Source organism: Cariama cristata, unplaced genomic scaffold (genome assembly GCF_000690535.1).
Source record: "Cariama cristata isolate BGI_N322 unplaced genomic scaffold, ASM69053v1 scaffold19166, whole genome shotgun sequence".
Taxonomy (NCBI): domain Eukaryota; kingdom Metazoa; phylum Chordata; class Aves; order Cariamiformes; family Cariamidae; genus Cariama; species Cariama cristata.
Genome location: NW_009624046.1, coordinates 1 through 21,158, shown reverse-complemented (window position 1 = coordinate 21,158; position 21,158 = coordinate 1). Strand labels below are relative to the sequence as shown.

The following is a 21,158-nucleotide window of genomic DNA, read 5'->3' as shown; positions in this document are numbered from 1 at the left end:
CCCGTCCCGCCCCGCCGCTTCGCCGCCGAGGCCCGGGAGCGATGGATTTTCGAGGGAAGAAGTACGAGCGCGGCAGTAACTGGTCGGACCCCGAGGTGGTGGAGCTGCTGCAGCTCTGGGCCGACGAGTCGGTGCAGATGGAGCTGGAAAGCTGCTTGCGCAACCAGCACGTCTTCAACCGCATCGCCGAGGTGCTGCGGGAGAAGGGCATCCACCGGACGGGTGACCAGTGCCGAGAGAAAATCAAGAAGATGAAGTTGGAGTATCGACGGATCAAGGACAACAGCAAGGCCCCGCGGGGCGGCCGGACGTGGAAGTTCTACGAGGTGATGGACCGGGTGCTGACCAGCCGGCCCGCCTTGGCCTACAGCTCCCTGAGCGGCACCATGATGGCTCAGCAGGTGCTGCAGGGCAGCATGGTGGAGAGCTACCATCACCAGTTCGCCTCCTCGGCCCTGCCCTTTGGACACTCCCAGCACCCTGAACTGATGGAAATCAAATGTGAGGAGGTGAACTCTGATGAACACTGCTTGACCCCAGAGCCCCCACCATCCATGTCTTACCAGCAGGGCTCCCCTGAAGAACATGAGATGGAGAGAGCCTTCTTGGAGAGGGCCCAGAACGACTCTCCCATCTCCAGGGTGGAGATTCCCATTGAAACCAGTGTTTCACCTTCAGGTAGGGATAGCCTTTTACATTCCAGCATAAGGTTTCTGCCCGGTTTCCCAGAAAGAGAGCCTTTTTTTTTCTGGTGCAGAGATAGACACCTGGTTTTTGCACTGACGTTTGGATCCTTATTTTTCCACGTCCCAAAAAGCTTTAAAGTAGAAGGCTGGTATCCGCATTCATAGTCTTCTGGCCATTCCTGAAACGTATCTTGCTGCAGGTAAATAAAATCTAAAATTACTGCGCTAGGCTAAAGATTGTGTATGAAATCCAAAGGGCTGGCACACCTGCCATAAGCCGGGCTAGGCATTTGTGCTCTATTTCTGCATATAATGCTGACAGTACTTACCTTCTTGAAAAAAAGAAAAAAAATCGCATGCTTTTTGGTACCATTTGAACATCACCAGGGCTGTCTGCAGTCCTCATGCTGAATTGTATCAGGAGACCCTTCTCTGCCATGGCTACGCTATAAACCTGCAGGTGAAACTTTCCTTGCGTTCTTTTAAAATATTTTCCGAATCTAATCTTTTAGGACACTCAACAATGAAGAATACTTGGGAATAACCGTTGCCTGGCTTTCTAAGCTAGTCATTAGGACTTGGAAAGAAGACGATTTTGAAAGTCGCTGGCAGAAACAGCGTATCTTTTTACAGGAGATCAGAGTTCTGCACTGAAAGTGCGGTTGGCCATTGCTTGGCTGCCAGGCAGGGTACAAGTCGGGAAATCCTGGGGGTTTCAAGCCAGCGTAGGACAGGCTGATGGAAGAGCACGGCACGATGGGGAAGAGAGACGATAACCAGCCTGAGGTTAACGTCTTAGATCGGGAAGAAACGCTACGTCCTCTTTGCTGTGGTGGTCGCATAATTAGTCCAGTGGAGGGAACTGATGGTCATTCGGGTTAATTCGGCGACCAAGTACGGGGCTGGGGCTGGCAGCATGTTGCGGTGCCCAATATGTGAAGTTAAAAACAAACTTCAAGAAAACTCACAAACTTCAAGACGTACCTGACAGGTTTTACTTTGGTTTTCCTGTAAAACCTCACAGTAGATCAAAGGGTGTTTCCTAGGAAGGGCAGGGGAAGGCAGCAAAGTGTGTCCACGCCACTTTACTTGCTCCGTGTTTAATTTTTCTTCCTTGCTTTTATGTATTTACAGGTTTCAGCGAGCCCAACATGGCAAACTCGTCACGGATCCAGAACGTGGTTCCCCGGCCTGGCTTCTCTGCCTTGCATCGGCTGAGAAAAAAGCGGAAAGGCCAGCGCGTGAAGGACCCGCTCGATGATCTTTTGCTGAAGACCCTGACGTCTCAGCGGGCCATGGAAGAGCGCTTTTTGCAGATGGAAGAACGCAGATTTCAGCGAGATGTGGACGTGGAGGAACGTCGGATGCAACTGGAGCAGCGCCGGTTTGAACTGGAGCGGGAGCATGAGTTTCGCATGTTCAATGTCTTTGCTCAGATGCTCAGCATCCTAAAGCAGAGCCATAGCGGCTCCACCTCCTCCGTTGCGATGCCTCGGGGCTTGGACTTCAGCCAGGCGCTCTCCGAAATTGCGGGAATGGGAGGAGGAGGAGGAGGAGGTGACCTGCAAGAGATGAGGGCTCGGCCGCTTAGCGAGAGGAGGGTTGACGTGCACGGCTTCTGTAACCCCAGCGATTTCCAGAGAAGCCCCTATCTCTCTGCTCGCGGCAACATTGCCAACATTTTTCGTGGCTCCACTGAGGAAGGGTACAAAGCTTATCATGCTGACAAGTATGATGAAGACAAGAACCCCAATGTGAGTGAGAACCTCAAAGTGTTTTCCTGGCTTTCTTACTAAGGAAAAAAAAAAAACAAACCACAAAACACTTTCTTGGAGGTTTGCTGGCAGATATGCTAAAAGCGTGGGGTTTTTTTTGGGGTCTCACTAATAGATGGCAGGTCAAGCTGGCTGTTTGAGGAAGAGAAATAAAAAGTAGCTTTGCAGATCATCAGAGGAGCGCCGTGTTCAGCTCAGGTTTGGACACTCTGATTTCCCTGTCGGGGAGATAATAGCAGTAGTAGACCTTGAAAAATGTAAGAAATCTGCAGGAGCCAACAGAGCTCCTGTTCCTCCTTTCACCTCATCACCCACTGAAGACCATCTCTGATTTTATCTGATTATTGCAGGAGATACAACAACTAAGTAGTAGACTATTTTTTCTTTTTTTAATTACTTTTAACTGACGCTCAGCACTTTCTCTGCCTGTTAACGCTCAGCTGCTCGGTTGTAAGTAGCTCATCATACCCCCCTTGTGGCACGAAGGCTGAGCGTTAATACTTGACGGCAAATTATTACTGAACAACTAGTATAGTAAATATAAATCATGATTTGTATGTGGATTCCTTTTAAATAGATCCCGCATTCAGATACTGAACTACTTGAAACTTTAAAAATATTTTATTATTAGCCCTGACTTTAGTCACACTGTGTTGGGAGGCGAAAAGTGGATTTTTTTAAGGTAGAAAACCACAATTTTTTGATAGAAGGTGCATCGCGGTGCAAACTGCCTCTTCTACCAACCGTTGTCTATGTAGGTAAACAAATATCTAAAATTGGACTTGAACTTTAGTAACATCGTATACATACAGTTGCTTAGATTTCCTTTCGCATTTTTTAAAACTTATTTACCCAACCTCTTCCAATAACGAAAATGTTCTAGTAGATTTGAACTCTTCAAGATCTAATGTGGTGCTAAATAAGCAGGGCCAAATCCTAAAGCTGGAATGGTCGGGTCATCTCTCCCGTGGGGAAAATTTAGTGTTTTAACCACTTTTCATGACTACACGTTTATGTGGTTTCTGAGCAAATCAGTGGAGTGGAACAGTAATGACTGATAAATGCTTTTAGGTAAAGAAATACGTCCAAAACCTTTTTTTAAAACTGCTGCAGAAGGGTAAACCTTGGTTTTCTTGGTTTCTTCTGTAGTTGGATATATACCAGTGAGTGAATTCAAGATTAAGGTAAACATACTCTGTAAAGAAGTATAACCTGTTGGTAGATACTAATTTACAGACAGTTTACTAAGAAGCTGGATGCCTGGGATATATGTGTAAATACACACACGTAGATATGTGTCTCAAGTTATATATGGTGAAGGTTACGTGAACTGTGTTTTGACTTTTCCTTGGTTAGCTTTTTGGAGGCAGTTTAGTGAAGTGGTAGCTAAGGTGATGTATGCACGTGGTTTTTTGTGTCTATAAACAATAAACTATTTATTTTTCTAGGGTATAATAAACTTTGGCACCAGTGAGAATAAGCTCTGCTTTGATCTGATGTCTAAGCGGGTAAGTCCTGTTCCCAAAAGAAATACTGAATTTGCTGTGTAGTTCCTCCTTGGTGCTTGCACTTTCCTAGAGTTACTGCTGTTGCTCAGGTTTCTCTGGTAAAGTTTTTCGTTGTGAATTTTTTTATTGGTTGGAAGTCACTTTTGAATCCAGCTATTTGTCCGTTTATTTATGTTATTTCTCCAAGAGGATAGGAACAAGGGTGTTTCTCTGTTCCCCTTCGTGATGGGTTTCCCTTTGGGGATGTATGTGGCTCAGAAAACTAAATGAAAACAAGATGCATTTTATTTTGTCCTGCTGACAGTAGGCGATTAAATGCAGAGGTTTTGAACTCTCTTTAATTTCAAGGATCTTCACATCTGTCCATTATATAGTCAGATGATTTGGATACCCAGTTCTGAACTTCCCTGAAACGTGTGAGGGTGGCAGCAGGGAAGGGCAGCAGCTCTTGAAACCTCTCGAAATCAGACTGCTACCTGCTCGCTTGGTTCAGTTGCACCAGGGAGAGGCAGGAAACACAAAGCACAACTCAAAAATAGAAAAAACCAAAAGAAAACAACAAGAAGCCTGCTGTAGAGGAATATTTCTTGATTTCCACTGCAATGGCTGCCCAGGCGCAGCCGGCGAGGCGGGCAGGTGGCAATTTCTCTTACCCGAAGTTGTCCGTGGGGAGGGAAGGTGGCTCAGGGTCGGAGAGTCGACCTCTGCGGTTTGAAGTTCATGGTTGCTTCCTTTCCACCAATTCCCACCCTCAAAATGTTCCTTGTTTTATTTCTGCCTGCCACTCCACTGACTCGGGGGGACGCTACCCCACCGCTCCGCCTTCCAGCTAAAAGAACAGGTAAGGCAGAGCTCCTGCCTGCACGAAAAAGGTGCCTTCTAGGCTGCGTAGGTGATAGCTTCCTTCCTTCCCTGTCCTTTCCCCTTAAAACTAACACCGAGCCTGCAGTAAGTAGTGCAGAGGGAGACGGTAGTCAGCCGCATCTTAATTAGCCTTATTCTGAAAACAAGTTAAGACTTTGTCGGCCGTAGCGAGATGAGCCATTGCGCTTGTGGCAACAAGCTGAACAAAGAGATCCTTGCCAGCTTCTCAGTCGTCGTAGCCTGGAGTTACAGTACGGATTCGCTGAACGCAACACCAGCTGGCATTGTCGGCAAATAATTTGTTGCTATTTGGGACAATAAGTAACTTCACCGTGTCCAGTGAATAAAGTAACGTATCAGATTTCTGTCTTCAACTTTTGACCTTCAAATTATTAGAATATTTTGTGGCGTGAGGTCTCAGATGGTCTTCCTTTCAGTTGGCCCGTCTGGTTTCCTTAGCCCTTAATGCATTACCTTTGAGGGTTCTCCTCTTTCTTACTGCACGGTCATTTGTGGCCGAGTCTGCTGATATGTTTTATGTTGCATTCTCTAGATAAGTTTAGGAGAGAGATCTAAGGAGGCACAGTTCTGTGCTACATAGGCTTCAAGAACATCTACAGCTGAATAAAGGAACTTTAATCCTATAATATCAGGTTGTAATTCTGCATGGGATAAGGGCAGTGTCTTTAAACTCCAGAGCTTGGCACCAGTTATTAAAACACCGATACAGAACATTGTGGTTTTGTTATTATGCGAGAAACTTTCACACTGCATGTTGAATTTCCCCCCTCCCTTGCACTATCACCTACTTGTCGTGTCCCCCCACCTTCACCTTTTTTAATATTAACTCGTAGATTTGGTTGCCATTAAATATTTGGAAGGTACATTGTACATAATCGTTGTTTATTCCCGTTTTGTTTATGTAAAATGTCCTCTCTACCCCTATCACAGCTGTGCTTTCCCTTGCAACTTCATAGAACTGGATCATGCGAAACCCTGATATTTACAACCTTGAAAATATTTAGATAAAAGCAGTGTGCATACTTTATCTAAATACAAACATTAAAAAGGGCTCCACAGTTCAGGTGAATCTGTCTTTGAGATCAGAATGAACTCCTCATAAGGAGCAAAGTGCCTGTCCCGAGGTAGAATTATCAAGAAGATAATTTCATTTTTCTTCTATCTTTTGAAAGCTCCCCTTACCTTTAACACTTACCAAAACTTATCAGAATTATAGATCTGAAGGAGCTGCAGTAACTTGGAACTGAGACATAAATGAAAGCTAGAATTCATTAAAAAAATCAGTATATTGAAAGTTTATTAAAGAAAATACATATCTGACTGTGATTCAAAGTCTTTTCTGTCTCTTTCTGACAGTCTAGGCCTGAGCTTTCACAACTGGGACTTACTTTCCAGCTGAAAGCTGTTGTCCTCAGAGTTTGGGCGAAACGCTCTTTGGGACTCTTTGCGTTGCTTCGTTTGCTGAAAAAGTCTTCATCTTCGTTATGGCCATCGTGTGTATTGCCCATTCCGCATCCTTTTTTTAGATCTCTGCACGGCAAAGTTTTGGCTGCCGTAACTTAGCAGAAGCCCATACTTCCCATAACCTGAAGTTCTCACTGATCAGTTCGCTGGTCCTTGCTTCTCCCAGCTGCATTAATTTTGATGCTCAGTGGCTTTCTCAATCCAGTTTTACAACTGTTGAAGTTGCACGTGTGTGTATGTGTGTGTGTCTATGCAGATAACGTGCCTGTACATGGATCCCACCTATTTCCATGTTTCTGATATCGGTGATTGTGCTTTTAATGGTTCTTCTCATTGCTCCCAGCTGACACAGACTGACATGAATCTGATGGAGCCTCCACTGCTTCAGTATCCCGACTGGAAGGGACATATGTTGTAAGTCTTCTCTTTTCTGTAACGTTTCTCTTTTTGACTACTCATCTGATAAGCAGAACGGATGAATACAAATCACTTCTGCTACATTCACGAGTTAAAATTTTTCTAGATCATTTAATCATCTTTTTCTTTGCAAAATTGTAAATTAACTGCCCTACCAGTTCATCCGGTTAAAAATCGTTTTATGTGAGAGAAGGTGCAAATTTTCTAAAGCAAACAGAGTTTTAAAAGCACTGTGTACATTGACAAATCAGTTAACTCCAAACAGTTCTTTGAAACATAGTGAACACTTGGGGACTTTAATCTTTCTCTTCTGTGCCTTGATTAAAGCTCATCAGAAACGTGTGCACCATTATAGACATTATCCGTGGCACCTTTGCTGTGTGTAAAAGTCGTATCTGTGGCATGGGCCTGAGCTATCCTGTTTTCTAGCTATTTTCACCAGACTTTACTGTGCACTGGCTTTATTTTCCTGAGATGTGGACCTGGGGAAGCCCAGCCTCTTGGAGAATAAGCTGAATCAATATTTGCTTTTGTGTCTTTCTCAGTTTACGGGAGGAAGTGGCTCGATTTTTGACCTATTACTGCAAGGCCCCTGCACCTCTTAAGGCAGAAAATGTGGGTAACCCACTTTCCATTGGTGTCTGTTCTAATGTATTGCCATTTGTTGTCAAGCAGTTTCATCTTCTTTTTTTTTAAACAAATTATTTGCTAAGATGACAGCCTTTTATCATGTAAATGACATAGATTTGTAGCCATTTCAGTAACTTTTGATGCACACTTCAGCCAAAACGTTTTGGGTCTACTGTATATTTGCCTCATGCTTTACTTCTGTGTGCCAACTCCTCGTGCCAGTGCTCTCAGTAGGGCTTTATGTTTTCATCTCCTTATTCAGCTCTGGGACCTACTGTGCCTGTATCCCTCAGCCTTGACAAAGAGTGCCCATTTGACAAGGACAGGGAGTGATAGGACAAGGGGCAATGGCTTTAAACTGGCAGAGGGAAGATTTAGAAGAGATATCGGGAAGAAATTCTTCCCGGTGAGGGTGGTGAGGCAGTGGCCCAGGTTGCCCAGAGAAGCTGTGGATGCCCCATCCCTGGAAGTGTTCAAGGCCAGGTTGGATGGGACTGTGAGCAACCTGGTCTGGTGGAAGGTGTCCCTGCCCATGGCAGGGGGGCTGGAACGAGATGGGCTTTAAGGGCCCTTCCAACCAAAGCATTCTGTGATTGTTTCAGTCAAGTTTAATTTTGTTCCCTTCTGCTGTTACACCTCAGGACAAAAATCTGTAATTTACCCAAGAGTAGTTTTGGCCTGTGAAAACAGACCTTTTCAAACTTTGTGGCAGTGTTATAAGGAAGGCATCAAGACCCGAGCCTCTGCAGGACTTGCGGACTTGGGAGAGATGCAGGCTGGACGCAGGTGCCTGGAGAGATCAGGGACTCCTGCCTCTGCTGAGTGCCGAAGGCAGCAGGAGCTGGTGCAGCCATTGCTTTTCTGGCTGCGATAATTCAGCAGAAGCCCATACTTCACGTGAGCTGAAGTTACCACCGATCAGCTTGCTGATCACTGCTTCTCCAAGGCAGCAGATTCTGCTTGGAGTGAAACTTAGGGGACCTGTGAGCATCTTCAATTAGAAGCAGGAGTCAAATCTGCTCCTGTATGAGATGGTGGTTTCCGCTTTTGCACAAATTTGGCAGGAGGTCGGAGCTCCTGTTACCACAAAGAGATGATAACGCATTAACTGATGAAAAATTGTTTGCTTTTCTAGCAGTTTAGAACTGGTCCCCAATTTTTTCCCTACTTAAAGCCTACTCTTTTTCTAAGTTGCTTATTAGAATCAAGAACGGCACTGGGACAAAGTGTCTCTGAAGCAAAGAACAGGATTAAAGTTATTTCTGATAGAAGTGGGATTTCGGCAGGAAAATTCTGGGAACATTCGTGCTAGAGAATTGGGAAGAAAATATATTTCAGTGATGTGGTCAGAAATGATTCTGTTATAGTGTTGTCTTTCTATGGACAGATTCATCACTAGCCTCTCTCTTTCTCCTGTAGGTGATCGTTTTAAATGGTTGTGGCTCTTTATTTTCTGCGTTAGCTACAGTCCTTTGTGATCCAGGGGGTAAGTGGATGGCTGGGAGATGTTGATAATGTTTATTTTTGCTGGGAAATAATGTGTTACTCTGTTGAAATATTGTTTGACAGAAGTGAAGTAGTGGAATTGGTATTGGCCTACTGCAAAGTTCTGGTTTCCTGCGAGATTATGCTGTGAAGTTTATCATCTCCATGGTCTGCAGATGTCATGCACCCGCACTCGGTGTCTTGCCCCGTCTGCCTTCACTGTTTTTGTGGTGCCCCGTTTTAGTTGGTTAGACTAAATGTGGGCTATACCTATGTTTACCTGGGTTCTTGCAGAAGATTAAAGAATTAATGTAAAAATAAAGTGGAAGAAAAGGCAGTAACATTACAGTGTTTCCAGAGGGCACAGCTGTAAAAAAAGCTTTCATGTTCAGTTGAAGTACGTTAAAAGAGAAGAGGACTGTGACCTGTTGATAACCAATTTTGTTTTCTCTGTTCCAGAAGCGGTTCTGATTGCTACTCCCTTTTACGGTGGCATTACCCAGAGCGTCTTCCTCTATGGTAATGTCAAGCTGGTGTATGCCTATTTGGACAGTAAGGTAAGATCTGAGGGAAGAGAATACCAACCTCTGTAGTTAAAAAATAATTGATACGGGAAAGTGCCGAGCTTTGGGAACCTCCGAAAGCAGTCCTCGGAACAAGGATAGGCTGCAGCCCATTTTTGCTGGGAAACTGGGCACATAATTTGCAAGAAAGTTGTTTGAGACCATAAATCTGTATTCCAGTCTTCTCCTTTTCTTGTATCTTACTCCCAATAACAGCTCTTGAGAGGAAAAAAAAAGGCTATTCTGAGCCTTGGAGACAGAAGTATATACTGTCCTACTAAAGATGGTCCCAGGGTTGGAAGAGCAGATGGAGGTCTTGCATTGTTTTAGTTATTCAAGGATAACCAGAGAATAGTCTATGGGTGGCCAGCCCATGATGAACATTTCTTTGATTTTATTTATTTATTTATTCTCTCTGTAGTATAAAAAGATAAGAAGATGGTTGCTATGTCATTATTGTGGGATTTTAATTTTCTTTTGGGGAACGTTTCTCAGGAGATTGGCTCAAGGCAGACTCTGTTGAAAAAACTTGGCCTTTTTTATTGTTGTGATGTCTTTCAGGTTACTGGAACAAGCACTCGACCTTTTCAGCTTACAGTGGAAAAACTGGAAAAAGCCTTGCAGGATGCCCGGGCAGAGGTGAGTTTAGCTGAGCGTCACATTACCAGTGAAGTCTACAATATGTTTGAGATGGCACGTCCCAGAAGTTGTCTGAAGATCAAAACAGTTTCAAAACCTAGCACCTACCTTTCCAGTTGCCCCTGTAGACCACCTGAGGTCAGGCTGCTTGCAAACTCAGGAGCAGTCTTAGGGGGAATCCCTTGGTGTCATGTCTGTCCAATTTTGGTCACAGCAGAAAGGATAAACCAGGAATACCAGACCATTCACAAAGCACTGGAACCCGTTCATATCACAAAGAAAATGTACTTGGGCATGCACTAAGAAGTAGGGACTACCCAGGGTTTTTCCTTCAGGGAGTCCGGCTGAGTTACCCCAAAACTGACTGCTCTACGCAGTAGTGCAGATCAATCCACTAAGAACACCGAGAGTTTTTGCAGGAGGGAGAGAGGTGCAAATCTAGAGGATAAATGCAGATGAATATCACCTTTCTGAAGAGTTGGTCTGTAAGTTTTGATGTTGTCTTCAGCCCTATATAGGTTTAGCTGCATCTTTAGATCATTACCAGCTCTGATATCTCCAGCCAAGAGTGCTCTAAATGAGAACAGTTTGCATCCACGTTTGCATTCCTATCTTTCTTGCCCCTTTCGTGGGCAATCTTCAGTAATTTGTTAGTTCCCAATTACTGATACAGCTCAGAGAAAGTTCTCTTCCATGCTGAGAATGTGTGAGAGCATCTTTCTCATTAATTGATTGACGAGATGGCAACGTTTGTGGCAGACTCCCTCTTTTCAAAATCATAGATTCATTCTATAATCTTTTCCTTGGTTCACTTTACAAGTGTTATAATTGTAAAAAAAATCTTGAATTTGTGGCTAAAAGTTTGCTCATACAAATCTAACCTTTGAGGTGAGAAGTCATGGTGGAAGCTTAAGGGGCATCTTGTGTCACACTCACTGCTCAAGTAGAGGGACTGAAAATTTATCCCATGATGGGCGCTCTCTTAATACCACGTCATTTGTGTTCTGCAGGGTGTCACTGTAAGGGCCTTAATTCTTCTCAATCCCCAAAATCCCCTTGGGGACATCTACTCCTTGTCAGAGCTACGGGATTACCTGGAATTTGCTAAAAGGTATGTCAGTTTGGAAGGCTGAGGCATCCTGAGTCGGATATGACCTCCAGAATCTGGTGGACTACTCGCTGTCCCTGAATTTATCTGTGAATATCTTTTAAGTCAGGCAAACAGTCTGTTCTTCACACACAGCCTTGGGCTTAAGAGCCGAGAGGGGAGTGCTGGGGACGAGGGAGCATGGACCATGCAGTCGTCTGGAGTGGCAAAGCAACTTGCATCAAGGAATGCAAGTTGGATTTGTTGGTAGTCCTAGCAAACACTGTGGGGCTGTGCTTCTCTGGTAGGAAGCTGAGTTCCTTTCCTCTCAGTTTCTCTGTATGTGCAAAGGCAAAGAAATAGATGAATATGGGTTCCCAGCTTCCTCATGGATCACGGATGCTCTCTGAGATTCAGGATCCGTGAGATTCTGAGTGGATGATGATACAGCTTATTCTAGACGAGTAGTACATACAGGAATTAATTTTCACTAGTGAGTTGGAAATGACCAAATTTTTATCTCGTCATATGGTTGCAGTGGGTGAGAGTTAGGTGGATATATCTCAAGTCACTTCAATGTACACGTAATAGACCTTCTGAGTTGCGAAAAAAAAAGCTTTGCTTCTGCAAAATTTGGTGTCCCTCTTCTTTGTATTATACAGCGTCTGTATAGTCTTTCTATATATATGCGAGGCTTTGCAGGCCTGAATTTCTCTCTGCTCCTAGACCAGAAGCAGCCTTCTTTTGTAATCTCCATTTTGTCCTTTTCCAGACATGAATTACATGTGATAGTAGATGAGATCTACATGCTGTCAGTTTTTGATGAATCAGCCACGTTTCACAGTGTCCTGGGCATGGACAGGTAAAATCAGCTCCTACTTCCCTGGCCATCTTCCAGTGACAGTTCAACATGATGCCTTGCTGAGAACTTGTGACTGGAAGTTAAGTCATGAGCTAGCAAATTCTGAATCTGCCTTATGCTCATTTCTCTTTTTTTTTTTTTTTTTTTTTGTAATTTCTGAATGGCAAATACATTTTGTCAAGTGCAACCTAGCAAGTAAAAAATGGCAGTTAATTTTCTGTTGTGGTACACTTTTCAATGTGTGCTTCCATATTTGCTTGTGACAGTCCTCAAAACTGGAAACAGATGTTTCCTTTCTTGAGAGGAGCTTTTCTTCCTACCTAAACATGATTACCTCTTTCCCACATTTCTGTTGATGCCTGTAAAGACTTTCTGTTGCTGTTTGCTTTCTTTTTTTCATACAGTAGTCACGGATCACAGTGTTATTACAGAGTGGAGAGTGGGTTTTATTAGGTATCGATTTAATGAGATGAAAAACTTTCCAAATCTCACCTTTTAAAAATTGTTGGGGGGGGGGGGGGTTGTGGGTTTTTTGGTTGGTTGGTTTTTTGTGGGTTTGGTTTGGTTTGGTTTTTTGTTGGTTTTGGTTTTGTTTTGTTTAAATTTCTAGTTTTTACCAGTGGTGCTATCTTTCTTTTTGTGCTCAATTGCAAGGAAATAAAATACTCTTGGTTAAGTGTTGGCTCAGTGTTGCTGGGCTTGGAAGTACAACGTTGCAAAAGAAGGACTTCATCCCCTTCTGCAAAACATTGGGGTTTGAAAGAAAGAAAATTACTTGTAAGTCTTGGCAAATACATGGGCACAGGCCTTATTTCTAGCTTCATATGTACAAGCTTCATACGTGCAGGAAATCTACCCATGAAATATAGCACTTGCAAGTATCTGTATAGCTGAAATATTTAAAAATTGTGTTTAAAACTAATTCCAGGGAGTTCCTAGCTTCTAAAGTTAGGTCGGATTTGAATTTTCCCTGCTTGACTGATGTTCCGTGCTGCACTGTCTGTCACTGTGTAATGCTGCCTCTCTGTTTCTGCAATGCTGCACTGGTGATCCAAAAGCTTCAGCACCTATGACACTAACTGCCCATCTGCATCCTTCTACATACAGATTGCCTGATCCACAGCGGACTCATGTGATGTGGGGAATAAGCAAGGTGAGTGCCAGTTGCCGTCGTGCCATCGCTTCCTGGCTGGTAGAGTTGGCTTGGTGTCCTCGGGTCCCTCATGCTGGAAAGAACAAGGTGGAGATAATAGGATTTCTGTGTCATAAAGTCATCTCTCTGTGTCTTCTGCAGGATTTTGCTGTCTCTGGGATTCGTTTTGGTACTTTATATACAGAGAACCAAGATGTCGCTAATGCAGTGGCTTCTTTGTGTTATTTCCACGGGGTTTGTGGACCTGTTCAACACAAGGTTGCACAGCTGCTTAGAGACAGAGGTGAGTCAGTAGCTGCGGGTATGATCCTCTGCCGTTGTGTGTGTCTTGGTACGTGGGGGTTCCTCTCCCCTTACTTTCCCAAGAGGTGTCCTGTTTGTACAGCTTAACTGGGAGTCTTCTGTAATCCTGACGCTGCCCATGTAACATGAGGCTGACGGTCCTCCAGAAAAGGACCATTTCTGCAGAGCTCCTGGTCAGCAGAGTTAGAGGAGCAGCTTTGAAGAAGTGTGATAGCTATTTGTGCAGAAATAGCCAGTCTTGTGTAGAACCGGCTGAGCAGAAACAAAGAATACAAGCTTGTGAGCCGAGGGAATGGAACTGGATTTCTAACTTTGCCCTGGGTAGAGTCCTAAGGGTGAAATGGAAAAAGGCACTGTGAATGTTTTGGAAACTTGAACCGATCTGAATTCTTTCTGTTTGTGATTTTTTTTCTTTATCTTCTCCTTCTGGTCAGACTGGATCAACCAGGTGTACCTGAGGGCCAACCATGCCCGCCTAAAAGCTGCCCATACGTATGTGACAGATGAGCTGAAGACACTTGGGGTTCCTTTTCTCAACCGCAATGCGGGCTTCTTTGTCTGGATTGATTTCCGGAAGGTTGGTAGCCTCAGGAAGGGAAGCTTCTCCTGGGATGAGGGCAGGAACATGGCACAACTGCATCTAGAGGAAAGTTTAATATTGTGATAAGCATTTGCTTGTAACAAATCTGTTGTCTGATGAGCAGAGGGAAGGGCTGCCTGGTATTTCTGTCCATTCTTTTCCTTTCGTCTGTCTGTGCATTTCCCTCCTTGCAGGAATCTTTTTGCTCTCAAGCCACTTTCCTCCCATTTCTTCCTTTATATCACAACTGCTGTACTTCAGAGGTAAAAGGTGTCTCCCCTGGCCTTTGCAGACCTCATGGGAATCACAAATTCATGAGGATCTCAGTGATTTAGCTTATATGTTACTAACCTCTGGCCCTTCTGCTGACTCTCCTAGTACCTTAGGACAGGCACATTTGAGGAGGAGATGCTGCTCTGGAGGCGTTTTCTGGATAACAAGGTCCTCCTGTCCTGCGGTAAAGCCTTTGAATGCAGTGAACCCGGATGGTTCCGCATCATCTTCGCCGACAAGACCCACCGGTTACAGTTAGGTGAGTAATGTTTTCTTCTCTTTTTCCTCCCACCAGAATTTCTGCAGCACTGTTTCCTCCTCTCCTTAATCCTAAACTTATCCTATTATTATTCTCCTCTCGTCTTCTCTGTTTTTCCTCCCTTTCCTTCCATCCTCCAAATTTTTCTGGATCTGGGGATACTTGTGGCTTAAACTAATCCGGCTAAACTTATCCTATTATTATTCTCCTCTCATCTTCTCTGTTTTTCCTCCCTTTACTTCCATCCTCCAATTTTTTCTGGATCTGGGGACACTTGTGGCTTAAACTAATCCACTAGTGTTTCTCCTCCTTATACCACTACAGGTATGCAACGGATCCGCCAGGTTTTGTTTTTTTGGGAGCAGGAGATACTGGCTGAGGAGAAGGAGCAGCCTTGTCAGTCAGATCAGGATGGCAAAGCAGATAGCACAGATGAAGTCATTTTTGTATCCCGCCACCAGGAACCTACCTGTGCCGGTAGCTCCAACCTTGGTGACCTCATTGGCCTCCTGCAGCAACAGATGCGTTCATCCGACTGGCTACAGAAAAATACAGCCGAGCAGTTTGCACAGGAAAAACCAGAGATCTATGATGTGTTCAGCAAACTGGTGGGGAAGCAGTAGGGGGTCAGTGTGCCTTCAGGGGGTTTCCTGAGCAGTGACTGACCCTGGGCCCCTAACAGCTCAGCAGTGACTTCTAGTAAATAATATATTTTCTGTATAGCGAGAAAATCACTTTGTAAAACCCCTCCTCTCCCCCCCGCCCCGTTTGAGATCTCTAATTTGTATTATATAGGTGCATTCCTTGGACTGGGGTGAGGGCAGGGAATGATGGGGGTCTTGTTTGCCTGCTGCCCCCTCTCCTGCGGCATCAGTGTATTTTGTATTTAATTTCTAATGAATATGCTCTTAACTCTCTTATAAGGTCCCGTGGTGTCGTTTTTTATGCTTCTTATTTCATGCTCTACAGGAAGACAGGGACTTGAGATTGTTGAAATATGTAAAGTTTCCTTTTTCCTGAATGATGATCAGATGTAACTATTTCGGGGCCAGAAGATGACTGCTTTTGCAAAGAGGTGTTTTTGGGAGATAGAACCCAGTGTCAGCCCTAACTTAGCCTCAGCTAAGGGTAAACAAGCATGTGTATGGGTTCATCTGCATGGCTGAGGCACTTAGGACTGTGATCATCTAGTCTGAGTTCAGTAAAGCTTTTAATTTTCAGTTGGTTTCCAGTCTAACCTCAGATCAGACAGTATCCAACACCCTCAGTTGGTGAAATGCCCGTTTTTGTTTCTATTCTTTTTTGTATTCATATAAATAGACAGCATCCGTTGGCCTCTTGACACGGTGGCCACGAAAGAGCTAAGAACGGAGAGGAGATTGAAAGTAAATGCGCTTTCTGCAACCTTCCCATTCCTGGGAGTCCATCCCTTCTGGTTAGCAGTGAGGTATATCGGCGGGACAACGCAGAGGATGCTTCTTCTGCCGCCGTGCTAGGTATACCTACTTTAAGCTCACAGGCTTCCAAGGTGGCACCTTCCACCGTTATCAGGGTAATTAAGCTAATTTTTTAGCTATGTTTGTCAATTTGCAGGGTAATTTTTTGACTAAACAGGATTCTTCCGTCTCTTCTCCTTCCTGTCTTTCCCATTTTAAAAGACACTGTTTCCTGTATGACGATGATAAAGTATTTCAGTTGGAAAGCTCCTTTCACAGATACAAAGCTCTTTAATTTCTGGTACTGTAAAATGTTAGGTATCTTAAAGGAATTTAAGCTGTTTTTTTCTGCATACGTATTAATCCAGAGTTCAAGGAAATTGTCCATGAAAACTGAATGGAAGTGTGCCTTCCTCGTCCTGTAATTTGTTCTGATAGTAAGCAAGTTTCATCCTGGTGGCATTATGGAATCTGTTTATATAATGAGTTAGAGAGGTGAAAGATGGAATTTAGGCTAAATTCTGTGCTGTCAAAGTGGTTGGAATTTGCTGATCACAAGTGAAAGACCATCTTCCACTCTTCTGATCAAGCCTCCAATATGAAATTGGAAAGGCAGGAAAAAAAATCCTTGGTCCCATGAAATACATGCATCTCACTTGGATTTCTTCTCTGTAGATCATTTAGGAGAAGGGTAGTATTAAGAGTTAACAGGAAATTCAGATTATTCTTTGGTTCAATCTTCAAGTAAAACAGCTTTCCTTCTACAGTTACTTTGTGAGGTGGGATGTCGGTGATTGATGGCGCTCGGTTGGGTTTTGTTCTTGGGCATCGTAGATTTGGGCAGATGGGCATGTTGTAATGAGGGACAAAAGTGTATGTTTATATCATAAACCAAATTACCAAGGGATAGGTAGCAAATAATTAATGCTACCGCACTTTGGTGAGGTGGTGGTGGAGAATTGCCTGGACAGCAAGAAGGAGAGTCTGAGCAGTGGCTGAGGAGAAGATGGTGCTGCATGTGGTGGCTGTTAGAAGTAACCGGTCCCTTTCTCAGATGCCAGTGATGAGGCAAGGTTGGTGAGATGACTGGTAAGATGAGTATAAGGGGTAGTTATAATTGTCATAGTTGCTTATTAGTTCGGCATTTGTCCATGTACAATATTTGTTGATTATTACAATTTATTTTCCAGTCGCTCTTGGGTATCTGCAAAGAAAGCTATAGCACAAGACAGGTCTCCTTAATGAAATGGGAAGTGAGATGTAGGGCCAAAACATGACTGGTCTTACTGGTTTGCCTCCTCTTCTTTATGTATCCCAAGGAGGGTCTGAACAACAAAAAATTAGGGAGAAAGCTCTTTGAAATGAAGAACCAGGTAAGACTGTATAGGCATTAGTTGAAGTGGTATTTCAGGGGATTCCTATAACAAACTCAACCCATTAATTACTCCTAATTTTCTTTTCTTTTGGTGTTCTGGTCACTTCTGTGGTTGCAGTATGTTAATATACAATAGTAACAATTAATATGTTTTTCACCCGTAGATGTTTACTGCTTGGGAAGTGGGTTTATTGTACTGTCTCGGTGTGGAAGCAGCTAGTAAAGCACACCTCGCTGTAGGAAAGAGGGTGTAATACACTTTCAAAATCCTCACAGCTAATCTAATGTGGCCCACAGGCACTTCCATCTGAGCTTGCTGTAACTCAGGATAACAGGGCAGACACACACTGTGTTGCACAGAGTTTTTTTCAGGTTTAACACCTGCCTGGGGAGCTTTCCACTGAGGACTGTTAGCTTGCTCACAGAAACTCAAAATATAACTGGAAATAAGGCTAGAGAGAAATGAGATGTTATGAGTCTGCTGTTGAAATAAGCAACATTTGTTTTGACTGTGCAAACCCCATAAATTTTGAAAATGGCCTTTACTGGTTGAAAAGAATTGGTAAACATTTAGAAAGTCCTATGTGTATGTATATAGAAGTTAAATTGACTCTTATTTGCTGTAAGAATACCCTGACAGAAAAAACACAGGCTCTGCCTGTACAAATGGTTTGTTCCTTCTGCTACCTCCATGTTAGATGTTCTCTCTGCTCACGATTTCTCATCATTATTATTAATGGCCTTTTTTTTTTCCTACGTGACACATCTCTACGGGGGGGGGGGGGGGGGGGGTGGTGGTGGTGATTGATAGAGAAATGATGAAGGACTGTTGTCCCTCCCGAATTTCTTTTTTTTACCACTTTGTCAAGCAATAGGCAAACAGAGCAGTACCTGAAATGATGAAGCCGGTCAGATCTGTATTTTTCAAGATTGCTGCATTTCGTCTAACATAGGAAATGCCATCAAGATGAGTATAACACTGTGCCTTCATTGCTTGTGTCCATTGCAATTAAACAAGATGATAAAATCCACTTTGCATATGATTTTTGTGTTCAGGTTATCATTTATTTGGGCACAGAGAGGATCCTAGATGGTTTCATGGTCCTTGCCATGTTTCAGTTCTTTTCTTACCCCCCCCCCCCCCCCCACCTCTAATCCAGGGAAATGTTCAGCGTTTTTAGGATAGAGGTGGGAATTTCCTGTACATCACTGCTCTTGGTCATAGAAACTTCCCTAACATACATTTCAGGTTTACCCTTGGTGTGTCCATGTTCGTGGGAGGGGAGAAGCTGTGAATCTCCAGATTATTAACCTGTGTTACATTGCGGTTAAGTGTAGGTGGGGGCCATTCTAAATATTATATGAAGGATCATGCATGCTAAAGGAAAGATTCTGTGAAGTTGAGTCTTCCCTCGCAGAAATTGATTAGATCCCAAGCAAAATATCTGTAAGGGAAAATATTCACTAATAACTTAGGAGTTTTCTACCTTAACTGAAGAAGGGCAGCTGCTCAAATGTACTGTATGATAGATATTATTTTTTTTCCTAAATAAATGCTAATACCTTAATTGTTGTCTCTCTCTATTAGAATGCATCCAACAGAGCATACGGCTGGGCTCACTGCTGTGTGCTCCCCCTGTCCCCATAACCACCCAGCTTCTTAAAACCTGCCTTGGGGGCAAATTATCCTTCATGGTGACAATTTCTCTGCAGTCCTCCTCCAGTTCCTTGCTTACAGAATCCCTCTGTCGCTCTCGCGCTGCTGGCAGAGCAGTGCTTTCATTTCATTTCATCAGAGAGATGGTGGCACACAAGGGTTGGATAAAAAAAACCAAACACCTTCTCATGGAGGAAGGTACATGAATCACACCCCTTTAACCACACACTTTTCATTGCATATGCAGCTATTTTTGTAAGATTGGCTGACCTAACATGGGATAGTTTTGGTTCTTTCTGAAGCAATTCAGACCACACCATGAAGAACAGGGCAAGGTAACCTACAAAGATATATACACAAAAAGATGTGTATTCCATCTGAGAAAATCAGAGGGGCGAGATACGCTCGTTCTTCATTCCAATTAATGCTTTATTTATTACTGACTTACATAAAAGACAGGCAACTGACCGATGACAAGATCTTAGATTATCTGCAGCTGACAAATGTACTAAAGAGTCCAAGATGGTTATAAATACTCTACTTTTTGTCCTCAGTTTGCCAGGATTGGTTATTTTTAGCAAATAGCCAGTCGACCTTATCAAAATGAAGAATCAAAAATAGTCTGGAAAAACACTGCAAGGAAAGGCTATTTTTAGCTCGCGCTCTATTCCCTGCTGCTATCCAGCAAGGTCTGATGGCACAGCTCATGCCCGAGCACGTAGTTATTCTAGGCGAACGCTTGTCATGACCTATTCTTTCCCTGAACACCTCACTGCAGAAAGCATTCAATTGATTAAAGATTAATGCATCTGCAAAGAGGTGACAGCTGAAAGCTTTAGGGAGGGGGGAATGTACACTGACAGAGCATTTCTATCCGCGTGTTTCTGCCACGTTATAGTTTCTTTGAAGGGAACACTTGCCTAACTGAATCTCCTCATCTCTCACATCCCTCAGCGGGAGCTAGAGCAGCAGACCTCCAAAGTATATTTACGCTTCTTTTTCCTTTTAATTCAGGAAAGCAGTAGAAGAACGTAGAGTTACAGACATCAGGCAGATCACTGTATCGACCAGCGCCATCAGTCACAAACCAGCAGCACGAGAGGTGCATGATGGACTGGCTCAAGAGGTAAAACCATGCGTTTGGCTGCTAGATACAGTTTATTGACCCGACTAGTTATAAACTCAACTGATATAAATGAGGGTATCATTTGGTTGTAAGACATAAACCAAAATAGTGAGCCAAGGCAACGACCTGGCTCTTACAATATCCTGCTTTCTCTTATACTAGAAACTCTTTCATTTAGTCCAGAACCTTATGTATTGGTAGCAGCCATTAACAATTTTTTCAGAAGAAAAAATTGAGCTCTGATTTTTTAGTTATGCTATGCCATAGGTTGAAAATAAGGTAGAAAAGATGTCCCCAAGCCATTACTTTTCCCCTTCATATTTGCCTTTTAAAATTGTCTCCTTTTATTATAAAGGTGTTTTCAGAATATGCTGCTTCCAGCACTGACTGCATAAGGTGCACCATAATCTCACATGCAGCTGCTTTACATGTAGCAGAAGGCTCCCTGAGCATTTCTCTTCTATATACTGATCATCCACGCAGAAAATACATGCTGCTGTATGCGACAGCAGGCAAACGTATGGCGTGATGGTAAAGCCCTTAAAAACAAATTCCCAGACGACCCCCAGAGAGTCTCGTAAGGCAGGACATAAAAGGGCAAAGCAAAGGGAGGTAAAATATCTGATTTCTCTTGTGCATTTATAAAAATTGATAGCCCGTTATCCAGATGCTGATGAATATTTTTACAAGCTATAAATGGCAACCTAGGGTCTAAAAATAGACGCTGTGCGGCAGACTTGTCTGGCTTAGCTACATCACTAGAATATAAACAGGTTCCCTGATGTGGTTTCAGGGAAATCTCTACCAGAACAGACCGCATCCTCCATTTCTCTTGCTATTTTGAAATAAAATAGCTGATGCTGCTTGCATTTCTTTAATTCTAGCTTTTAATAAAATTGCACTGCTTTCCAAATTTTCCTACGGGGATGAAACGATCATCAAGCCTCCGTGAATATTTCAGCTACAATTGATTCGATGCACTTTCTTCTCCCTGG

At 43.4% G+C, this 21,158-nt stretch overlaps 1 protein-coding gene across 1 annotated transcript; it reads left to right on the top strand.

Moving 5' to 3' along the window:
* Nucleotides 1-41: 41 nt before the first annotated feature.
* LOC104155919 (1-aminocyclopropane-1-carboxylate synthase-like protein 1) lies at nucleotides 42-15,475 on the top strand. Its single transcript, XM_009703032.1, has 15 exons — nucleotides 42-678; nucleotides 1,821-2,440; nucleotides 3,910-3,969; nucleotides 6,662-6,732; nucleotides 7,281-7,350; nucleotides 8,785-8,851; nucleotides 9,310-9,407; nucleotides 9,975-10,052; nucleotides 11,063-11,163; nucleotides 11,912-12,001; nucleotides 13,109-13,154; nucleotides 13,296-13,437; nucleotides 13,892-14,034; nucleotides 14,416-14,569; nucleotides 14,894-15,475. Exons 1-15 carry the CDS (start codon nucleotides 42-44, stop codon nucleotides 15,190-15,192), a joined length of 2,676 nt encoding a protein of 891 aa, XP_009701334.1. The 3' UTR covers nucleotides 15,193-15,475.
* Nucleotides 15,476-21,158: the final 5,683 nt, after the last annotated feature.